General features: G+C 43.7%; 3 protein-coding genes across 4 annotated transcripts; 1 reads left to right on the top strand and 2 right to left on the bottom strand.

Moving 5' to 3' along the window:
• Positions 1-498: 498 nt before the first annotated feature.
• On the bottom strand, positions 499-2,144 carry phax (phosphorylated adaptor for RNA export). Of its 2 annotated transcripts, none has more exons than XM_055055649.1 (2): positions 1,974-2,144; positions 499-1,854 (listed from the first exon to the last, which is right to left on the bottom strand). In XM_055055649.1, exon 2 carries the CDS (start codon positions 1,846-1,848, stop codon positions 613-615), a length of 1,236 nt encoding a protein of 411 aa, XP_054911624.1. In that variant the 5' UTR covers positions 1,849-1,854; positions 1,974-2,144; the 3' UTR covers positions 499-612. The 2 variants fall into 2 exon arrangements, with proteins under 2 accessions (XP_054911624.1, XP_054911625.1); XM_055055650.1 differs by having other exon boundaries at positions 2,003-2,144.
• A 381-nt stretch (positions 2,145-2,525) lies between these two features.
• Positions 2,526-7,001, top strand: pmpcb (peptidase, mitochondrial processing subunit beta). Its single transcript, XM_055055651.1, has 13 exons — positions 2,526-2,630; positions 3,237-3,374; positions 3,451-3,537; positions 3,618-3,747; positions 3,836-4,034; positions 4,207-4,286; positions 4,564-4,676; positions 4,936-5,079; positions 5,179-5,339; positions 5,425-5,510; positions 5,578-5,666; positions 6,588-6,663; positions 6,821-7,001. The coding sequence occupies exons 1-13, from the start codon at positions 2,547-2,549 to the stop codon at positions 6,883-6,885; spliced, it is 1,452 nt and encodes a 483-aa protein (XP_054911626.1). The 5' UTR covers positions 2,526-2,546; the 3' UTR covers positions 6,886-7,001.
• Position 7,002: 1 nt separating this feature from the next.
• Positions 7,003-19,870, bottom strand: dnajc2 (DnaJ (Hsp40) homolog, subfamily C, member 2). The gene is made up of 16 exons (XM_055055647.1): positions 19,657-19,870; positions 18,192-18,382; positions 17,416-17,491; positions 17,244-17,342; positions 16,938-17,160; positions 16,784-16,849; positions 16,577-16,668; positions 16,366-16,487; positions 14,593-14,742; positions 14,420-14,508; positions 14,214-14,283; positions 13,943-14,121; positions 13,635-13,735; positions 12,880-12,990; positions 7,173-7,333; positions 7,003-7,084 (listed from the first exon to the last, which is right to left on the bottom strand). The coding sequence occupies exons 1-16, from the start codon at positions 19,709-19,711 to the stop codon at positions 7,016-7,018; spliced, it is 1,854 nt and encodes a 617-aa protein (XP_054911622.1). The 5' UTR covers positions 19,712-19,870; the 3' UTR covers positions 7,003-7,015.
• Positions 19,871-19,991: the final 121 nt, after the last annotated feature.

Here is a 19,991-nt window from a genome sequence, read left to right as displayed (position 1 = left end):
AATAATACAAGGATTTTGGAGCCAACTACATAATTTCTAGTAAATGTCAAAATGAATAGTAAATACAAGACTTTTTACAGTTTCCTTGACAAAATAAGTATAGTGTATGTCATGGGCAGGTTAGAGGAACTAAGCAACTTCACAATTGTTTATCTATTAGAGGAAATTAGTGCACACAACTCCAGTACAAAAAGGGGAGGAAGTTCTGTACTTTAATAAGTAACATGTCTGCCATCTAGTGGACATTTGTCAGGACTGCAATAACTATAGTTCATACTTGCGACATGCCTGAATAGAAATCCAGACATGCTGAATTAAGTTACAGCTGTTCTTTTTCTAACTGGCATTGAGAAAGGCCATCATTGGCTGTGTTAAATATTACTGATTCATTGATGTTTTGTAATGAGTTTAATAGATCAGAATTCAACCCCAGCTACAATAGCAGTTGGAGAAAACATCAAAAGGTTCTTATCAAGCCAGAACAACAATAACAGCAAGTATTTCAGCACAGATTATTTTATTACAAACAAAAAACAGACACCAGAGTCAGAGAGTTTTGACGTTTTCCCAAAATGCAGTGCTTTCTGTGGTCAAGAGTTACTTTTGTCCTCCTCAGAAGACCTCCAGGTCGGCAGAGTTGTAGACCACAGGCGTCTCCTCAGTCCCAGCAGCAGCTTCCTCCTTCGCCTCTTCCTCCCCCTCCTCCTCTCCCTCCGCAGGCTCCTCCAGTGACTCCAAGGCCTCGTTGGTGTCGCTGGCGAACGTCTCCCTGGAGACGTCGTCATGCTCCTGCAGGTTCAGCGTGCCGATGGCCTGTTTCATCTTCTTGGCCAGCAGGTGCCGCCTTCTCTTCTGCGCCGCCTTCTTGCTCTTGCAGTCCCTCTGCTGCTCCTCCAGGAAGATCTTCTTGATCTGGGTCTTGCTGACGCTGGGCGCGTTCTTCAGCAGGTTGAGGAACACTCCGCCAGGCGTTCGCCGCCTGCTCCCGTCCATAGTGTACATGCCGCCGTTTTCCTCCAGCGTGGCAGTCTCTCCCAGCAGTTCTATGGCTTTTTTCTTCCCGATGACCTGCACCACTCGCTCGATCAGTTCTTTCTTCGGCTCCTGCAGTCTGTATGCGATCTCCTCCACCACCTTATCGTCTGGGTCATCCTCTGTGATCTCATACCGGCCCTTGATGTCCATCTCAGCTTTAGGTCCTATTCTGTCTTTGGCAGGCCGTTTTCTCTTGGCGTCGCCCCCCCCTCTATCCTCTGACCCTCGGCCTTTCATGTAGTCCTCCAGATCAGCATCCAGCATGCTCACCTCTCCTTCCTGCCTGGACTGCCTCTCCATCTCCCTCTCCTTCTCCATCATCTTCCGAGCCAAGACGAAGTTATAAGTCTCCACGCTTCTGCTGGCCATGCTGACGCCCTCCATGCCAAACACGCCCAGCTCCGCGGTTATGGCATCCTGGCTCTGCTCCTGCACCACGGAGCCCCAGATGTTGTTCACCTTGCGGCTTCCGGGCGCCCCGCAGGCGGACACGGGGGGCGGACCGAACCGCGCGGGACAGGCGGCCGGCGGCGGGGCGTTTGACACCTTCTGCCGCTTTCGACGCCACACAGCGGCCTCCTCGTCCGACGAGTCCGCGTCGCTGTCGCTGGACTCCGCCGCCTTGGCGGAGCTCCGGTAGGCGGCGGCGGGAGGCTGGTGGACAGCAGCGGGTCTGTGCTGGAAGGAGTCCCCGCTGAACGCCGAAAGCCCACGAGCTCGCGCCTGTTCGGCCGCAGCGCCACCCATCTCAGAGTCCGAGCCAGGGCCGGAAATTTCTCCGTCCTCCAGGTCACCGTCCATCAGCGCCGCCATGTTTTCCTGAAAGCCAGTGCAACGATAAGAGTCTTCAGCATCGCACCAAAGTTCAGATAGCTGTTCAAGCTAATCCCCACACAGTTAGCTGCTAATAACACAGCAGAAATTAAAGTTAAACTCACCAAAAAAGACTAAAGTGTCACACGGATACCTTGAAATATCTGGCAGTAGCGAGGTGGACGCTGCATAAGAGAAGACTTTAGTTTCTCCAGCAACTACACAGACTTGGAGCTCAGCGCCGCCTTACAAAGCAAGAAATTCGCGCTAGGCTAACCTCGTACTTCCGCTTCCCAGTTCTGGCCCTTTCAAAATAAATGTCAACTATTGCTACTCGACGTGTTTGTTTGCTGAGAGTAGTAAATCAGATCAACGCGTCCATCTGAAAAACACAAATCAAAATGTTCATGATTCTGTGAACCATGTGGTTCCGCGTGATCCGAAAATGTTTGCACAGACCCACAGATGCACAGCTAATGATGTGGACATTGTTTACATCTTTGTGGCTGTCAAAACTACATATCATACAATTCGCTGTTTAAATACAATTTTAACATTGTTAGGAATGAAGGCAACATCACAGTTTGTATTTTCTTTTTTTAATTGTGCATACTGTTGTCATTGGTACAGTTTTATTATGTAAAACTTGACGGAAGTTGCGTCGGCCCCGCGCATGCGCAGTGTTACAAATAAACAATATGGCGGCGTCCTTACAGCGCCTCACGTCAGCTGGGAAATATCTTCTTCAAAGACATTTAGTGAAGACGCGCTGTCCTGACGGGGTAAGTAGACTGAGCTGCGAGTCTCTTTCTACGTTGTTGTTTTCTTGGAGTCAGCTATGCGGAGTATTATGGAATAATATCGGAGTAAAACCTTCCGGTCAGGTTTTACAGGATCTTTTTGTCGTTCATTTGGAACGTGTCTCTGTCTGCTTCCACGGCTTAGCATAATTAATAAACCAAAGCTGTGACCAGTGAGTGTTAGTTATAGTTCTGAGTTATTACAAACTTACATAAGTTGCTTAAATCAAGCATGAGCACCATGACTTGCTGTTTACAGAGGCGGGGCTTAGTAAGTTTGGGGCCCATGTCAACCGAATCCATCTTACTTTTTTTTTTTGCAGTCATAAATTAATCTATTTAATCTGCTATGATCAGATGAGACCAAAATCAAACTTTTTGACTTGCATGCAAAGTCGTGTGTGCGAGCGAAAACTAACACTGTACACCATATGCATGGTAGTGGCAACATTATGCTGTGGGGATGCTCTATTTTATTCAGCATAGTAGAAAATAAAGTAAATGCCCCAAATACTCATGCTTGGAGTTTATATAAATATTGACAAATATCTGCAGGGATTTGCCACCTTTCACTTTTGTCCTGTTCAGTTTTCTGTTAGACCCAGGCGACTGCTGGCCACTCCTGCCGCTCAGCAGGTGGCGCTAAATGTCCCTGAAACCAAAGTGACCAGTTTAGAGAACGGTCTCCGGGTGGCTTCAGAGGACTCTGGACTCACAACCTGCACTGTGAGTGGAAGGTTCTCCGCCCAAAGTCCCAAACATTTCTAAGTAGACAGCAACATTCATAAATGTCTCCTTCCAGGTGGGCTTATGGATAGACGCCGGCAGTCGCTATGAGAATGAGAGGAATAACGGCACAGCGCACTTTCTGGAGCACATGGCATTTAAGGTGAGAGAGCGTGACGTTTCTCCGATTCGTCCTCCATGGGTAAATGGACAAGCTGATCGGCGAGTCCAACTATCCCGCAGGGCACCAGGAAGCGCTCTCAGCTGGACCTGGAGCTGGAGATTGAGAACATGGGCGCTCACCTGAACGCTTACACGTCCCGGGAGCAGACGGTCTACTACGCCAAAGCTTTCTCCAAGGATCTGCCGCGAGGTGCGGAGCAGGAAAGCCAGTTGATCGAAAGGTTTGCCGAACCGAACCGACCGTTCTTGAGCCGGCGTTCGTTTTCCTTTTGCTCCAGCTGTGGAGATCCTGGCCGACATCATCCAGAACAGCACGCTGGGAGAGGCGGAGATCGAGAGGGAGCGAGGCGTGATCCTGAGGGAGATGCAGGAAGTGGAGACCAACCTGCAGGAAGTGGTTTTTGACTACCTGCACGCCACAGCGTACCAGTCCACGGCACTGGGCAGGACCATCCTGGGCCCCACTGAGAACATCAAGTAAGATTTCCATCAGGCCAGGAAGCTGACTAACTCTGATTTAGTCCTTCTGGTGATCGTTTTGTTTGTTTGTGTGTGTGTGTGTGTGTTGTGTGTGTGTGTGTGTGTGTGTGTGGTGTGTGTGTGTGTGTGTGTGTGTGTGTGTGTGTGTGTGTGTGTGGGGGGTATCCAGGACAATCAACAGAGGAGACCTGGTGGAGTACATCACTACACACTACAAAGGACCCAGGATTGTTTTGGCAGCTGCTGGAGGTCTGATTACTTCCAAGGGATACATTTATTTTCTAACTTCAATGAGTTTGATCATCAAGAACTAATTGTCTTAATTTCTTGTGATACGGACTCAAAGACATGCAGAAAGGTTTCATGCTCTACCATACGCTAATTTAACATGTTATTTTATCCATCGACAAACTTCAAATCATTTCTTTTACTCCTGACATAGGAGCAGGTTCCAGAAGATGAGAATGTTTGTTGGTTCTTTGCAGAGACCTTTCTGACCCAGATTTCTGCCTTTCCTCCTGATCAGGTGTTTGCCACCAGGAACTCCACAGTTTGGCCAAGTTCCACTTTGGAAGACTTCCCAGCCGGGTTCAAGGCGGAGCCCCGGCTCTTCCTCTGTGCCACTTCACAGGAAGTGAGGTAAAGTTTAAAACTAAAAATCAAAAAGTTGAACATAAACCCAGGTTTTGATGTGGCAAAAATTAAGGTGATCTGGATGTTATCAGTGTAAAAAGCCTTTTTAATTTTTTTTCTTCTCCAAAACCTTACAGTTTAAGCTTTAAGATTCAGGAAGAAGACCTAAAGTCTGAGAGCTTAATCTCCGATTTTCCCGTTTGCTTTTCGATGTTCGTGTTGGAACCCGGTAGAGAAACCTCCGGTCGGTCTGCTTGTGTTCCAGATCCGAGTGCGTGACGATAAAATGCCCCTGGCTCACATCGCCATCGCTGTGGAAGCGGTCGGGTGGTCTCACCCGGACACCATCCCTCTCATGGTGGCCAACACCCTGATTGGAAACTGGGACCGCTCGTTTGGTGGCGGTGTGGTGAGTATCCAGGAAGGTTTCAAATGTTCTGTTTCCAAACGGTAGAAATGTCTGAGGGACCAGGTGAGGTTGACGGTTGAAGTCGGGTTGTGTCCTCAGAATCTGTCCAGTAAGCTGGCCCAGATGGCCTGTCAGGGAAACCTGTGCCACAGCTTCCAGTCCTTCAACACCTGCTACACGGACACGGGCCTGTGGGGACTGTACACGGTGTGTGAGCCGGGCACCATCAGCGACATGATGCACTTCACTCAGATGGAGTGGTGAGCACACTCGCACGCAAACAGACTAGAACGAAAGGGACGGGTTGAAGTCAGAAACGTAACGCAGATCATCGCCGATCAACAGGATGTCTCTTTGTACGAGCGTGACAGAAAGCGAGGTGGCTCGGGCCAAGAATCTGCTCAAGACCAACATGCTCCTGCATCTCGACGGTAGGTCAGCCTGATGGAGGACGGCACCGAGATGTCGCTCGAGTTAACTCTGATCGGTTCCCTACAGGTTCCACCCCAATCTGCGAGGACATTGGCAGGCAGATGCTGTGCTACAGCCGCCGGATACCTCTGCATGAACTGGAGGCCCGGATTGACGTGAGTTACACCCTGGAGGTGAACCTTCAGGCAGCGAGGCGATGTAGCTGCCTGTCGAGATAAACATTCACCAAGATTCATTGTCCGCTTTATTATGGACATCTCTCTATTGTTGGATTGTACCAGTAGAGTCGCCTTAGTCATTTGTTGCGTAGACTTGACAATATCTGAAACATTCAGTGTTTTGTCCACAGTGGTCTGATGGCGTTAGTCACTACAGATTTGTCAGTTGAATATCCGTGATGTGAATTTCTTGCTCTACATCTCCGGTGGATTGACACTGGAGAGCACGGTTCATTCCACGTTTAAGATACTTGGTAAATTTTTGTTAGAAGTATCCACCAGAAAAAAGCTAAATTGATGACATATTCAGATAATATTCAAGAGTGGTAGTTGCATGTTGCTCTTTTGGGCCCAATTTGAAAGGAAGTATTTCCCCCACAACACCAACCTGAACAGGAGATAAGAGGCAGTATAGATCCATCAGTAAAAGCTTCCCAGTCTGTCCAGTTTTAGTGATTGTGACTTACTTTGCTTGCCTCAGCCTTGTAGAAGTGGTACCAGATGTGGCTTTGTACTCCACAAACCTTTGTCACAAGTGGTTATTTAAGTCTGTATTGTTTTGAACCAATTGGTCCAGATCTTCTGACAATACCAAGGCTGTCCACAAGACTTCCTGACTTTTCTGACCATTGTTAGCCAAACATGGTTCCATGTGGAAAATATCAATCTATTTACCGCGTTGCTGCCATGCTTATTGTTTACAAAAATAAAGCGTCTCCTTAGCTACAATCAATTTTCACTGTCATTTATAACAGCAGTGTCCTCATTGACTGAAATATTTTGGGGGATGGCAGTAGCCAGTTTGGGGAAATTGAAATGATTAGACATCTGATATCATGTTTCATCTTTTTGTCACAGGCCATTGATGCCAACACCATTAAGGAGGTCTGCACCAAATATATCTACAACAGGGCTCCTGCCATCGCAGCTGTTGGTACGTTGCACTTTTTACATTTTCATTCCAAGTGGAAAAACTAAAAATGGCAACTTTCGTTGACAAAAAAAAAAGTGATATACTTTAGTTTAATTAGTGAAGTCTTTCTGCCTAAACTACAAACATCTAATAATATGTTTTTTTTTTCTTGCTGTAGGTCCAATAGAACAGCTACCGGACTACAACCAGATTCGCAGCGGGATGTTCTGGATGAGAGGCTGAGCAGCACTGCTGAGGAACCATCAACTGCACACAAACATATTTAAGTTTTTTTTTTTTGTTTTATTATAAAATAAAGAATAACACAATAACATTAAAATAACACAGATTCTATTGTCCTTTGTGGTTGGTGTCATTTTTTATTCTTGGCTGCAACTTGTTCCTGAACAGCTTTCTTGGCTTTGACCATCTCCACCAGTTCCTGTCAGACAAACAGAAATATTCTGTTAGTGATACATTTAAAATTCAACGATAAGGACAGTGAGTACCTCCGGTTTGGATGACCGTACCTTGTACCTCTTTATACAGTCCTTCTTGCTTCGTCCAGGCACAGCACCAGCAATCTTCTCCCAGCGCTCAGGTGTGCTCACAGGGTAGGTCTTCAGAGCCTGTTCCAGAAGTTTCTGCTCCTCTGTGGTCCAGGGGGCGGCGTTCCCTTCATTTCCCGAGGCTGAAACATCACAAACCAACCAGTTTGTGACGACTGTTGTGGTATTTGACCTAAATTAGTTTTTTTCTTTTGCTAAAAAATAGAAGTAGTTTAACATAAACCAAGAAAATGGAAGGAAAAAATGTAGTGATCAAAGACTGTTTTCACCTATAGTTAAGCCTACCTACACAATTTCTTATCAATCAATCAATCAAATTTTATTTGTATAGCACATTTCAGCTACAAGGCATTTCAAAGTGCTTTACATCATAAACACAAAACACAAAGGCATGCAACAGAATAAAATACCAAGTTATTTTTTTTTCTTTCTTTTCTTTTTTTTTTCCTTCCTTCCCTCTTTTTTTTCCCCTCTTTTTTCCCTTTCTTCCCCCTTCCCTTTGACACGGAATTTAAGCGCCTGTTACCGCCGGACTCCGCCGTCCGTTTAACCACGGGTATTCGCCGGGCCCCGTTGCCCACAACAGGAAAAAATAAATAATAATAATAATTACATACATATTACATTTCAAATGCAACTCTAAACAGGTGCGTTTTTACTTGAGATTTGAAGGAAGTCAGGGTTTCCGCTGTTTTACAGTTTTCTGGAAGTTTGTTCCAAATTTTTGGTCCATAGATGCTGAAAGCTGTTTCTCCTCTTTTGGTTCTGGTTCTGGGGATGCAGAGCAGACCAGAACCAGAAGACCTGAGAGGTCTGGAAGGTTGCTACAACAACAGCAGATCTTTGATGTATTGTGGTGCTAAACCGTTCAGTGATTTGTAAACTAACAACAGTATTTTAAAATCTATTCTTTGAGCTACAGGGAGCCAGTGGAGGGACTTTAAAACTGGTGTTATGTCTCTATCTTCCTGGTTCTAGTGAGAACGCGAGCAGCAGCATTCTGGATCAGTTGCAGCTGTTTGATTGATTTGTTGGACAGGCCTGTGAAGACGCTGTTGCAATAATCAATGCGACTAAAGATAAACGCATGAATGAGTTTCTCTAGAACTGGCTGAGACATTAGTCCTCTAATCCTGGAGATGTTCTTCAGGTGATAGAAGGCCGATTTTGTTACTGTTTTTATGTGGCTCTGGAGCTTCAAGTCCGAGTCCATCACTACTCCCAGGTTTCGGACCTGATCGCTAGGTTTTAGTTGTAATAGCTGAAGCTGTGCATTGACTCTAGATCGTTCCTCTTTAGGTCCAAAAATAATGACTTCAGTTTTATTTTTGTTCAGTTGGAGAAAGTTTTGGCACATCCACACATTTATCTGCTCTAAGCATTTATTCAGTGATTGGATGGGTTCAGAGTCACCTGGTGACATCGTAATGTAGAGCTGTGTGTCATCCGCATAGTTGTGGTAGCTAATATTATTTCCTGTTATGACCTGAGCTAGTGGGAGAATATAAATATTGAATAAGAGGGGTCCTAAGATTGAACCTTGGGGTACCCCACATGTGACCTTTGACCTCTTTGATGAGAAGTTTCCAATTGAAACAAAGAAATCCCTGTTCTTTAGGTAGGATTCAAACCAGTCGAGCACCGAACCGGAGAGTCCGACCCAACTTTCAAGTCGATTCAGTAATATGTCATGGTCGACAGTGTCAAAAGCTGCACTGAGGTCCAACAGAACCAGCACTGTGGTTCTCCCACAGTCCGTATTTATATGGATATCATTGAATACTTTTACGAGGGCAGTCTCTGTGCTGTGGTGAGCACGAAAACCAGACTGGAAAGTGTCAAAGCAGTTGGTCATCATGAGGAAACTATTTAATTGTTTACACAGTTTTTTCAATAACTTTGCTGATGAATGGGAGGTTTGAGATTGGCCTGTAATTCTGCAATAGTGATTTGTCCAGGTTGTTCTTTTTTAACAGTGGTTTGATGACTGCTGTTTTCAAGGCCTGGGGGAAAACACCTGATGTAAGCGATGAGTTTACGATTTGGATCAGATCAGTAGCAATAACAGGCAGGACTTTCTTAAAGAAATGTGTGGGAAGGACATCCAGACAGCAGGAGCTTGAACTTAATTGACTTATAATTTCTTTTAGAGTTTTATAATTAAGTAGTTGAAAATGGGTCATTTTTTCTGTATTTGTTTTGTTTTGGTACAGCAATGGTTCTGGCTTTGAAGTTGATGTGCAGATTAATCCTCTGATTTTTTGGATTTTCTCTGAAAAGAAATCAGAAAACGTATTACAGGCAACATTAGATTGGAATTCAGGTGGAAACGTCACAGGAGGTTTGTGAGCCTGTCAACTGTTGCAAATAAAGTTCGAGCATTATTGATGTTTTTGTTTATGACATCTGCAAAGAGAGCCTCCCTTCCATGTTTTAGTGTTAAGTGATAGTTACGTAGTTTTTCTTTGTAGATGTCGTGATGAACGTGAAGTTGAGTTTTACGCCATTATCGTTCTGCCCTGCGGCAGACTTGTCTTGCAGAACGAACTATTTGTGCATTTCTCCATGGAGATTTCTTTCTACCAGTCAAAACCTTTACTTTAATTGGGGCAATGGAGTCAATGATATATGAAACTTTAGACTGAAAATCATCTAACAACTTATCTACATCAATACGGCTTAAGGGTGAGGAAGGAGAGTAGATTTGATTAAATGTTTCTGCTGTGTTTTCTGTGAAAGAACGTTTTGTGACAGTAGCTGTTTGTCCAAGTGGGTCAAAGAATAAAGAACCTTCAAAGATAACAGCAAAGTGATCCGACAGGGCGACATCAATTACAGAGACATTAGAAATATCCACACCCTTACTGATAACCAGGTCCAGTATGTGTCCTTGAGTCTGTGTTGCTTGTTTGACATGTTGTGTTAAACCAAAATTTTCTAAAATATCAGAGAGCTTTTTTGCTCCTGTTTTCGGGTTGTCCACATGAATGTTAAAATCACCAACAATTATTAAACAATCATAATCAATGCATATGAGAGAAAGAAGATCATTCAAGTCAGTAAAGAAATTTTCCACATATGCTGGAGTTTTGTATAAAGTTAGTGTCAAAGTTCGTTTGAAGCCTTTAACCTGAATTCCAAGATACTCAAAAGATGTGAAATGACCGAAAGAGATTTTACTACAGTTTATGGTATTTTTAAATATAGAAGCCACGCCTCCTCCTTTTTATGTTTTCTATTCTCACTTAAAAAATTGTAGTCAGGAGGCGCTGATTCAATGAGTACAATTTGGTCATTATCGTCATTCAACCATGTTTCTGTCAGAAACATAACATCAACATTATACTCAGTGATGAAATCATTAATTAATAGAGCTTTAGCACAGAGTGATCTGATATTTAAAAGAGCTACTTTAAGTGGCTTGGAGGCCAAAAGATTTTCAGTCTGAGGTTCCTTTAGGCAGGGGATCACTCTGAGGTTTGAATTAGGACCGCTGTATTTCATATTTCTGGTTTTTGTAAATTTTCTTGTAGTGATCCGGACAGGTAATGTCCTGTTCTGCAGAACCCGGGGGCCAGACACATTCTGGATGGAGACGGGTGTAAAGATAATATCTGGTCCCCGGCCTCAGACCTCAGAAACGCAGAGTGATGGATCCTCTGGGAGGTCAGGGGCAGGTTGCTTAAATGTAGTGAGGTCTGCTACGTGAGTGCTAAGGAGACGTGCCGAGGCGAACCTGTTGATTCATTCCATCTGTAAATTTAAGAAACTCTGGTCCGGAAGACATTTCTTCATTGGTATCCATTGAATCCTGTGAATGCTTGGAGGAGCAGAGAGGGGGGGGGGGAGGAGGAGCGAGGGAAGCAGTCGCTCCGTCTCCAGTCGATTTATCAGCTTGTTTTGGAATATTGTGCTCCTGATCCGGGGAGCGTTCCATCCTAGTCAGACATCATTGAGCCTGTTCTTCTGACGCGATGATCCTGTTGCTGTCCTTGTTGATAAAATAAAAAAGGTTTGCAGTGAGTAGCTTTATCCCATGTTTATTAACATTGCGTCCTCCTCTTCCAAAAAGGTGAAAGCGCTGCCAATAGATCCAGAGGTTATCGATGAAGGTCACTGAGCTGGTAGAGCAGGTTTTAATCAGCCATTTGTTGATCGTGAGCAGCCTGGAGTGTTTTTTGTCTCCCCATTGAGGTGATGGAATTGGACCACTGAGAAATAACTTCATTCTCAGTTTTCCCATAGTGTCCAGAAGAATGTTAAAGTCCTTTTTTAGAATCTCAGACTTTTGCTTTGCCAGATCGTTGGCTCCAACATGCACAACTAAAGTCTGAATATCTGGCTGATCAGTGGTTAGAGAGAGCAGTTTGTTGGTTAAATCAGATACAGTGTCACCAGGAAAATACATCACTCTTGTTTTCCTTGGATTGCAAACGTCACTGATTCCCTTTACGGCCTCATCTCCAACAACAAGCACTTTTGGGTTACCTTAGTTTTTCTGGTGGTCGCTTTGTCCTTTGGAGCTTTGGGGGATCGATGTGTTGGTCTTGCCTCACTGTTGATGTTTGAAGGCGAAGTTTCACTCAGAGGCTCAGGCTGGAGTGCAGAAAATCTGTTTTCAGTGGGATTCCCACAGAGTCAGAATGTTTTGAGGCTCTTGCTGGTTGCTTTGTCCGTGGGGTCGGTGGAGGTGTTTTGGTTGCAGCTGCTTGTTTGTCTTTCTTTGGCGAGGCAGGTGTTGAAGTTGAAGGTGGGTTTCGGCTCAGAGCCGGCCACGCTGATTCGTCCAGGTGCGGGGTTCTCCCTGATAATCGTCTCATCGGATCCGCAGTGCGAGACTCCCGTTTCGGCTTGGCACCCAGAGCGTTCCAGGGTGAGCTGCTCGGTGCAGGGCGCACAACCTCTCCGTTGATTTGAGGAAGAGTTGTTTCATTTCCACAAGTAGCGTTGATCTCAAAGTTCACCTCCAGTAGTTTAATCTTCATTTCTATAAACTGAAGTCGTTGTAAAATACTGCTCATGTCCTTGGGGTCAGCCGGAGGCATTTTGCCCTGGTTTAACTTGGAGGTAAAGAAAAGTAAGGTGAAAATAAAAGTAAGAAAATCCCCCAGTCCTTAGGTTTGGAAAAATCCAGTTAAGATGTCAATAATGTAAATATAACTATAAAAACTGTGGCCTTAAAATTAAAAAGTAATTCACAGGCAGAGTTATCTGTAAGGACGAGAGAGAGCAGGATAAGCTGTTCCTCCTTCGGCAGTCAAAGAACTGTTTTTGATTAAGCTAAATTGTTAGCAAACACTAACATCCCACCAGGTCTGCACCCTGCAGTCCTATTCAAAGCCCAGATTCCTCACTGTGGAATCATGGACAGTTGAATAATCAGGGACCAAATTATGGGCAACATGAAACATCTGAAGGTGAACAAATTTCATAAAGTCAAGTACAAAATGAAGCCATTTAAAGCACAGGACACCGGTTAGAGTCACTGCTCTGTCCTGCAGCTTCATTTGGCTCAGACACTGAGGAAAAGCATTAGCAAAACTTGAGTAGTGAATATTTAACAGCACAAACAATCCATCCCCCCATTTTCTTAAAAAAAATAAAATAAAATAAACTTGGCCAATAAAAAGAGCCACAATGATGGCTCTTTTCAGTGAAATCCACTCACCATCGAACCTCTCTGAGGGCAAGGCGTTGTCTATGGAGGGCGCCACCGATGTGTGCTCCTTCTTGAACTTCTCATAGGCCTTTCTGTTGATCTCATCTTTCTGTACTGGATCTGAGGAGGACCACAGCATCACCTTTTTATACTCTGATCAATCGTTTTATCTGTTTTTAATGACATTACCCAATATTGATACCACATTGGGCAAAGGTTTTTTATCCTTCCCCCAACAAATCTTAAACAATGAAGCTGTTTTTTGATTGGGCAATGCGGTAAAGGGCTATTTTGCGGCATCCAGACTTCTACAATAATAAACACAGACTTAATTATCTGTATATTTTAATCACAGTTTGCCATCAATGATTGTTTATCATCTAAATCTATGTCCAGCTTCAGAAATAAAAAAAAAGATGTAAAATTGTAACTTTTTCAAAGTTTTTAATTCATTAGAAAATCAAAACTCTAAATGAGTTGCACAAAAGTGCTATCATCTAAACAGAAAATGTATTTAAAAAGCTTTTCAGAAATGTCTTTTTCAAGAAGAATCCGTTTTTGGCAGTGATCATTTTTCCACACCTGGAATTGAGAAACTAAAATCCAAACGTTTTCCCATAATATTCATGCCTGCTTAGGAGTCTCGTATTAAAATCCATAATGTTTCAAAAGTTTCCAAATAAACAAATGACAGCATCTGCATAAAAAAAATAGCTCAGAAACTTCAAAAAATATATTTTCTTATGATTAATTATTTGTCTTACCGAGCTTCTGAAGATTCTTGGCTTTGTTAATGACGTCTTTGGCTGTCCTCTTCATCCCACTGGTGGAGTGCAGGTTCATGTAGTTAGCGATAACTTCCCACCTGGGAGACGAAACGTGAAATAGTAAAAACACAAGAAAAGTGATGGCGATATTCTCGCCGCATTGCTCCAAAGCGGAAACGGCAGTTTCAATTTTTTTCAGATCAAAACAGAAACTTTCTATGGGAGCGGCGTCGTTTACGACGACCCGGTGACACACGTCGCCTGCGGTTGCGGGGCGTCGTCTGAGCTTTTTCTATCCAGCCTACCTGGCGTTGGTTCCAGCAGGGAACAGATTAACTGCTTTGATGAGCAGCTGGAGGTCGTCCTCGTTCCAGCCCTTCCCTCCGCCGGCGCCGCCGCTGGCCTGCTCGGCGCTCCGGGCCGCCTGCCGGGCCTGAACCTCGGCATCCTTCTCCTTCTGCAGCTGGGAGTTCACTTCCTCTACCTTATGGGCCACAAAAAAGAAATGTGTCAGACAGTTAAATGAGGTGGAATCTATTGAGCTCTTCAGCGCAGCAGCTGAAGAGCAGTTTTTACCTGCTTCTCCACTGCTGCCTTGCTGTCCTCCTTAGAAGCCGAGGCCAGGATCTCATTCAGACTCTGCAGACTGAAACAAAAACACCGTGAAGCTCCGGTTTGGGACACATTTACCTATTTGTACATTTAGGAAGAGAAGAAAAAACTTCTCTTTGTCCAGATTCTAGCTGAAGATCAATTGAGCAGAAGTGAATGGTGACGTGAACCTCGTCAGCTCCAGACGGTCACAGAGTTTCTCCACCTCCTCCATCATTTTCACGCTGTCGGCTTCGCTGTCAGCAAAGTAATTCCAGTTCTGCGGGTGGAGAAAACGCAAACTGTTAAAATTCCACGGTTTCAACCAGTCGACAGGAAACTCCCAGCATGCTCCTTGGTTCACCTTGCACGTGGTCCTGAGTTTCTGCCTCTCCTTCTTGATGGCTTTCTTCTGGATCTCCTTCTCCTTCTTGGCCTGCAGGGCGGCTTGTCGGGCCTCCTCTTCCTCCTTCTCCTTCGCCAGACGAGCCGCCTCTAGCTCTGCCTGCCGAACCTGAACAAATAAAATTAACTCTTTTTTTTTGTTGTTTTTTTTAAACTGAACGTGTAACAAGTTTGAGACCTAAAAACAAGGAATTGATAAGAATTTTGCGATACCAATTTTGTAATTGGCGCACCGTGTTGCTCGATGAATACAAATTTCTGCCAAGTCAACATTTGGACGTGAAATGCAACCGTGTGCACATAAGCAGGTTTATTGCAGACAAATGTGGAGTTTGACTGTGGTGTGTCCGGCTGTGGGGAGAACCGGCTCCGGTGATTTATTGATTTCATTTAATTAACTCATTTATTTTTCTCCTCTGTCATTTTACCCCCGACAGCCTCGGGGAAAGAGGCTAAAAGAGAGCGAGAAAACAAGTGAGCTCACAGGTCAAACATTCAGTATGTTCATTCTCTACAAACTGATGTTTTAAAGCTGTCGTGTTAATCATTTGTTGCTGACAACTAATGAAAACATGGCATTTAAGATTAGAATAATTCAACAGAGCAATAAAAAAAAAAACACATTCTTAATGCAGAAATGTGGGTCTGATGAAAATGTTGAAATTATATTTTCAAAAAATGCTTTTATTGTGAGAAATGAGCCACATCTGAACCCATGTAATAATCGATTGAATATGACAGCATATGTTAATAAGTGCGGCGCTAATATAAACAGTAACCGGCATGTGAAGGAGTTTAATGTTACCTGATGCATTTAAGGCAGCAGACGCTGTTGAAGCTCCCCTTGAAAGTGACCACCGTCGCTAAGCAACGTGCCAAACGCTTTCCTACAAATCAGTCGCCTGCGTGTCTCCAACTGCTTGATGACGAATACAGTCTTTAATTGTGATCAAAGCTCTGCGCGTGCTAATATAGCATCTCTCCCTTTTGGGAAACGGAACGGAGCGCTGATGCCGTGACGCCGCCTTGGTGTTTTTTCTCAATCAGTTACCAAAACACGATATTTGGAACAGATTGAGCTTATGTAGGTCGCCGGTTTAAAAGTATAACCGCGATACTATCGATTTAGCTTTACTGTGTGTAGTGCCAAGAATCAAGTAATCACTTATGAACTAGCATGCTAGCGGGGAATGAAATATCAGCATCACAATCTGAAAACAGCTTTTAAATTTAAAGACAGTTAAAGTTGAGTATGACAATCGAGATGATGGTTCATTGGAAATTCCAGTTAAGCATAATCTGACCCAACAGGTCAAAGGGTGAAAATCAGCCCACAATTCAGCAATATCTCCACAAGCGTTAGCCTGCAGACTGTTGGTTTTTACATATTTTCTTAAGTTTTATCCCTTTTGAGGCTCAAATTTGCTATTTTATTGATGTAAATTTACATTTAATATTCTAGAGTACGTTTGAGAACCTCAAACTGCAACCAAAACTGATGCATCACCTGAACCACTGTTCTAAAGCAAATGCTGCGCCGATATGTTTTTAAGTGTTTTGCTCTTCATCAGAAGTTACAAGCTGCAGAATTTCTGTTTGTTTTTGATTGTTGTAAGGTTTGTAAAAGCAACCGCATAAACATGACTGCTGCCAAAACAATTGAGGTAAAAGCAGGAATCTTTGATTTGATACATTCTGTCCTAAATACAAAAACTGAGCAGCTTTCACTTACTCTCTCCTTCTCCTCCTGCTCTTTCTTCTTGGCTTCAGCCTTTGCTTTCTTCTCTGCCTCTTTCCTGGCTTTTTCTTCTTCTTTGAATTTCTTTATTCGAGGGTCACAGCTGTAGGCCGTATCTGCAGCGAAACGACGTCATTTATTCGGATCCTACCCACGCTTGGAAACCAAGGTTTGCGGTGTGTGTGTGGCGGCGGAGAGGCTGTACCGACTAGCGTGCGTATTCTGTTCATCTCCTCCTTTTTCCTCTGAGCTCTGGAAGCTCGGTTCTGCTTCTCGATCCATCTCCTCTCGTCTCGACTGAGGACCGGAACAATTCTCATGTTAAAACGCGGGACTTCACAGGCTTTGAAGTACAGCTTATGAATTTCAACTAGAACCGAACCAGACGTGGGGATTTTTGTAATCAGCTTACCATTCAGCTTTCTCCTTTTCCTCTTCGTCTAAGTAAGAGAATTCCCTCCATGAGTCAAAGTTATACCTGGACAAAGTAGAAATAATTTAGAGGGCCATCCACACACCAGACTTCATGGGATCAGAAGACAAGAAAACAAAACTTCTCTGCCTACCAAAAGGAGTAAAAATTGTCTACTTCTTCAAAAGACGACTCCATGGTTCCTAGAGAGGGCCCGTGCTTTTTGGAAGACCATCTGGCATTTCGCTCGAAAACGGGAGCAAACACCTCAAAAAAGTTCTCTTTGCCCTCGCTTTTGGACGGCACGCCATTGTCGAAGGTTGGATCCACGCTGTCGAAGGCTCTTCTCTTCACCGGGTCCGACAGGATTTCGATAGCTAAGGTGCAAAACGGAAAAGGGCTGGGATCAGGATACGCCGTGGGGATTCTGATGGCTTTGATTTGTGCAAGAGTCGGGCACCTTTCGTTATACAGGTGAAGTAGTCGTTGTCTCCTTCAACGATCTGTTCTCCTGCCGCTTTCCGTTTGTCAGGATGGTGCTTCAACACAATTGATTTGTCTGCAGAGAAACGGCGGCGGTTATCAGACATCGTCTTCACACTGAGCTGCGACGTTAGGGGAGGAGTACTTACGGGCCGCTTTAATCTGTTTCTGCGTGGCTTTATACCGCAAGTGTGGCAGACCGAGGACAGCGTAGTGATCTTGATTCTGCCAAATCAGATAAACAGGGTTCATATTGGTCAGTGTTCTGTGTTCGCTAATGGAAAACCAATCGGTGCATCCTTATCTTTGATATTGGCAATAAAAAGTCATCAATATTATTTTGGAAAAGAAGATTATATCCTGGACCCATTTTATTAGTGTCAATGAAATAATTATGCATCTTGTTAACGTTAACAATAAAAAAAAAAATGACACATCCGTCAATTAAGTTCAGGAAATTCTGAACCAATACATGACATGCCACCATCAATAACAAACATGATTCAAAGAAATAAAAAATATCTAGCCTAAATTTCTATGCCCTTTTCAGCCACTTCCTAATATACTGACAAATTGAGTCTTGTGAAAAAAACTCCATTTAACAATATTATTGCGATAACATTATTATAGTTTATCACAATAATTTCAGGGACAACTTATCACGCATTAAACCTCTCAATAGAAGAAGTATGGACGCCTTTCATACACTGGCTGCATGGTTTTAGACTTTTGTAAAATGTTTTTGTTTTTAAATCCATTACAGATTGTAAAAAACATATATATATATATATATATATATATATATATATATAAGTGGGAAAATGAGCTTTATATTAAAAAGCTGGACAGGAAATAAATGTCCAACTGGTTTCCTCAACCCTAGCACTGCCGCGGCGGCGGTGGTCCTCCACTTCTTGTCTGGTACCTTCCAGTCTTTAGGATCCAGAGTTCGGAGCATCGGGTGCTCCTCCAGCTGGAGCTCCTCATCCTCCGACTCTTCTGAGGACTCCTCTTCTTCCTCCAGCTCTTGGAAGGAGGCCGACACATTTCTGCTTCTCCTCCTGATGTAGGCCTCAAACCACCGACCCACCGGCTCCACCAGAACCTGCACAGAAGCTGTGGGTTTTCCCAGAAGTAGTGAGGAAAACTGGTTGGCTTTAAATGCACAGAAAAAAAAAGAATAAAGTTCTCACTGGCTGATAATGAACTGATTTGTATGGATATTATCACTTACAATATAAAGATTACAGCATTTTTTTTTTTCTGCTGCAGTTTCGCATCAGTGTAAATACCAAGAACACCTGTCACAGTAAGCAGGTCAATCAGCTCATGGCTGCCACAGGTAATGATAAATTAAAATGAGCACCATAATTTCCATTTATACCACAGTTATTATGGAATATTGTTAAAAACCCACCATTTTGAGAAACGCTGCAAACATTTGACGCCTTGTACGAACTAGTCAGTTTGCACTACCTGCCACTTTCGCATGTTTTCTTGGTCTAAGCTGAATAATAATAATTGTTCTTTTTAAAATGCAGCTTCGGTTCCCAGGTCTTCGTTATCACTCAATTTTTGCTGCTTTGGTTGTTTATTTTGAATATTTGAAATGTTTTCCAGTTTCAGTGTTGAACGTTCTTAAAAAAAAAAATTCTTATTCTTTATTGGGCATACTTGCAGCAACAACACTTATTATCATACCAGTTGGTCTCAAATATGATCGTTTATCGCAATAATTTTAGGGACAATTTCTCATCCAGAAAAATGTGTTACTGTGACAGGCCTGAAACCAAGTTGAAAGACTTTCTAAAATTTATTTTCCAATTCAAAATAATTAACAAAAATTGATGGGAAATTATTTGGATGTTCCCTTTCTTCAATCCCGAGGGAAAGCATTTCTTTTTAAATCAAGGCGTTTCAGCAGGACTATAGTAGTGGGTGTAACATGATGTCTGCTGGTTTGGTTTGAACATTCCCTGATTTTTTTAAATTGCCTTTATTGAGTTTCACTTTCAGACAACAACTCAGACCGGTGCAGACGGCGACATGGAAAATATGCAAGGATTTGTTTTTTCTCCCTTCTTTTTTCTAGCTTGCAGAGCAATCTGCTAGCCTGAGTGAATTAAGAAAACCGCTCCAATTAATTAGCAGAGAAAAACGTGACAGTCAGAGGACAGCCCGTGGGAAATATTATGCAACTCTGGGGTTGGGGGGGAAAGAGTTATCCACAAGCTAACTGGAAAGTCTCAAAACTACAACCTTTAAACGCGGCCCATTTCCTCAAGTGTAATTCCCGCGGTATGTTTAGAAACAAGCCAGATTGTACAGAGTAACAGGACTAGCTCGGACTCGGCTAGCTGTTTTAATGTGGCCTGTGCGGCGCCGCTTACCGGCAGCCGCTGTGAACACTGTCGTCTCCTCGTCGTTCCTCGCCTCTGGCAACATGCTGGAACAATGGCGACGGCAGCGCGCATTCACGGGGCGAAACGCTGGAAGGGGAGGCCGCGAAGGTGCCGAGGTCTGTGGCCCGCTCGCTGCCGCTCCACATGGGCCTCCTGGTGCAGGTGCTGCCAGTCCCAGAACAAGCCGCGACGCGTCGCCACGAAATCACTCCGTGCTTGCAAAAATGGTCGTACGCTGTCAGTTCCGCTGTTGGTTATTTTTAGTTAGTTATTTTCCACATTAACACTGTTATGCGAAATTAATCACATTTATTAGGCACACA

Source organism: Poeciliopsis prolifica, unplaced genomic scaffold (assembly GCF_027474105.1).
Source record: "Poeciliopsis prolifica strain line A6 unplaced genomic scaffold, Auburn_PproV2 SCAFFOLD042, whole genome shotgun sequence".
In the NCBI taxonomy this organism is placed as follows: Eukaryota; Metazoa; Chordata; class Actinopteri; order Cyprinodontiformes; family Poeciliidae; genus Poeciliopsis; species Poeciliopsis prolifica.
The sequence above is the reverse complement of the archived record's forward strand: the minus strand, read 5'-3'. Positions and strand labels throughout refer to the sequence as shown.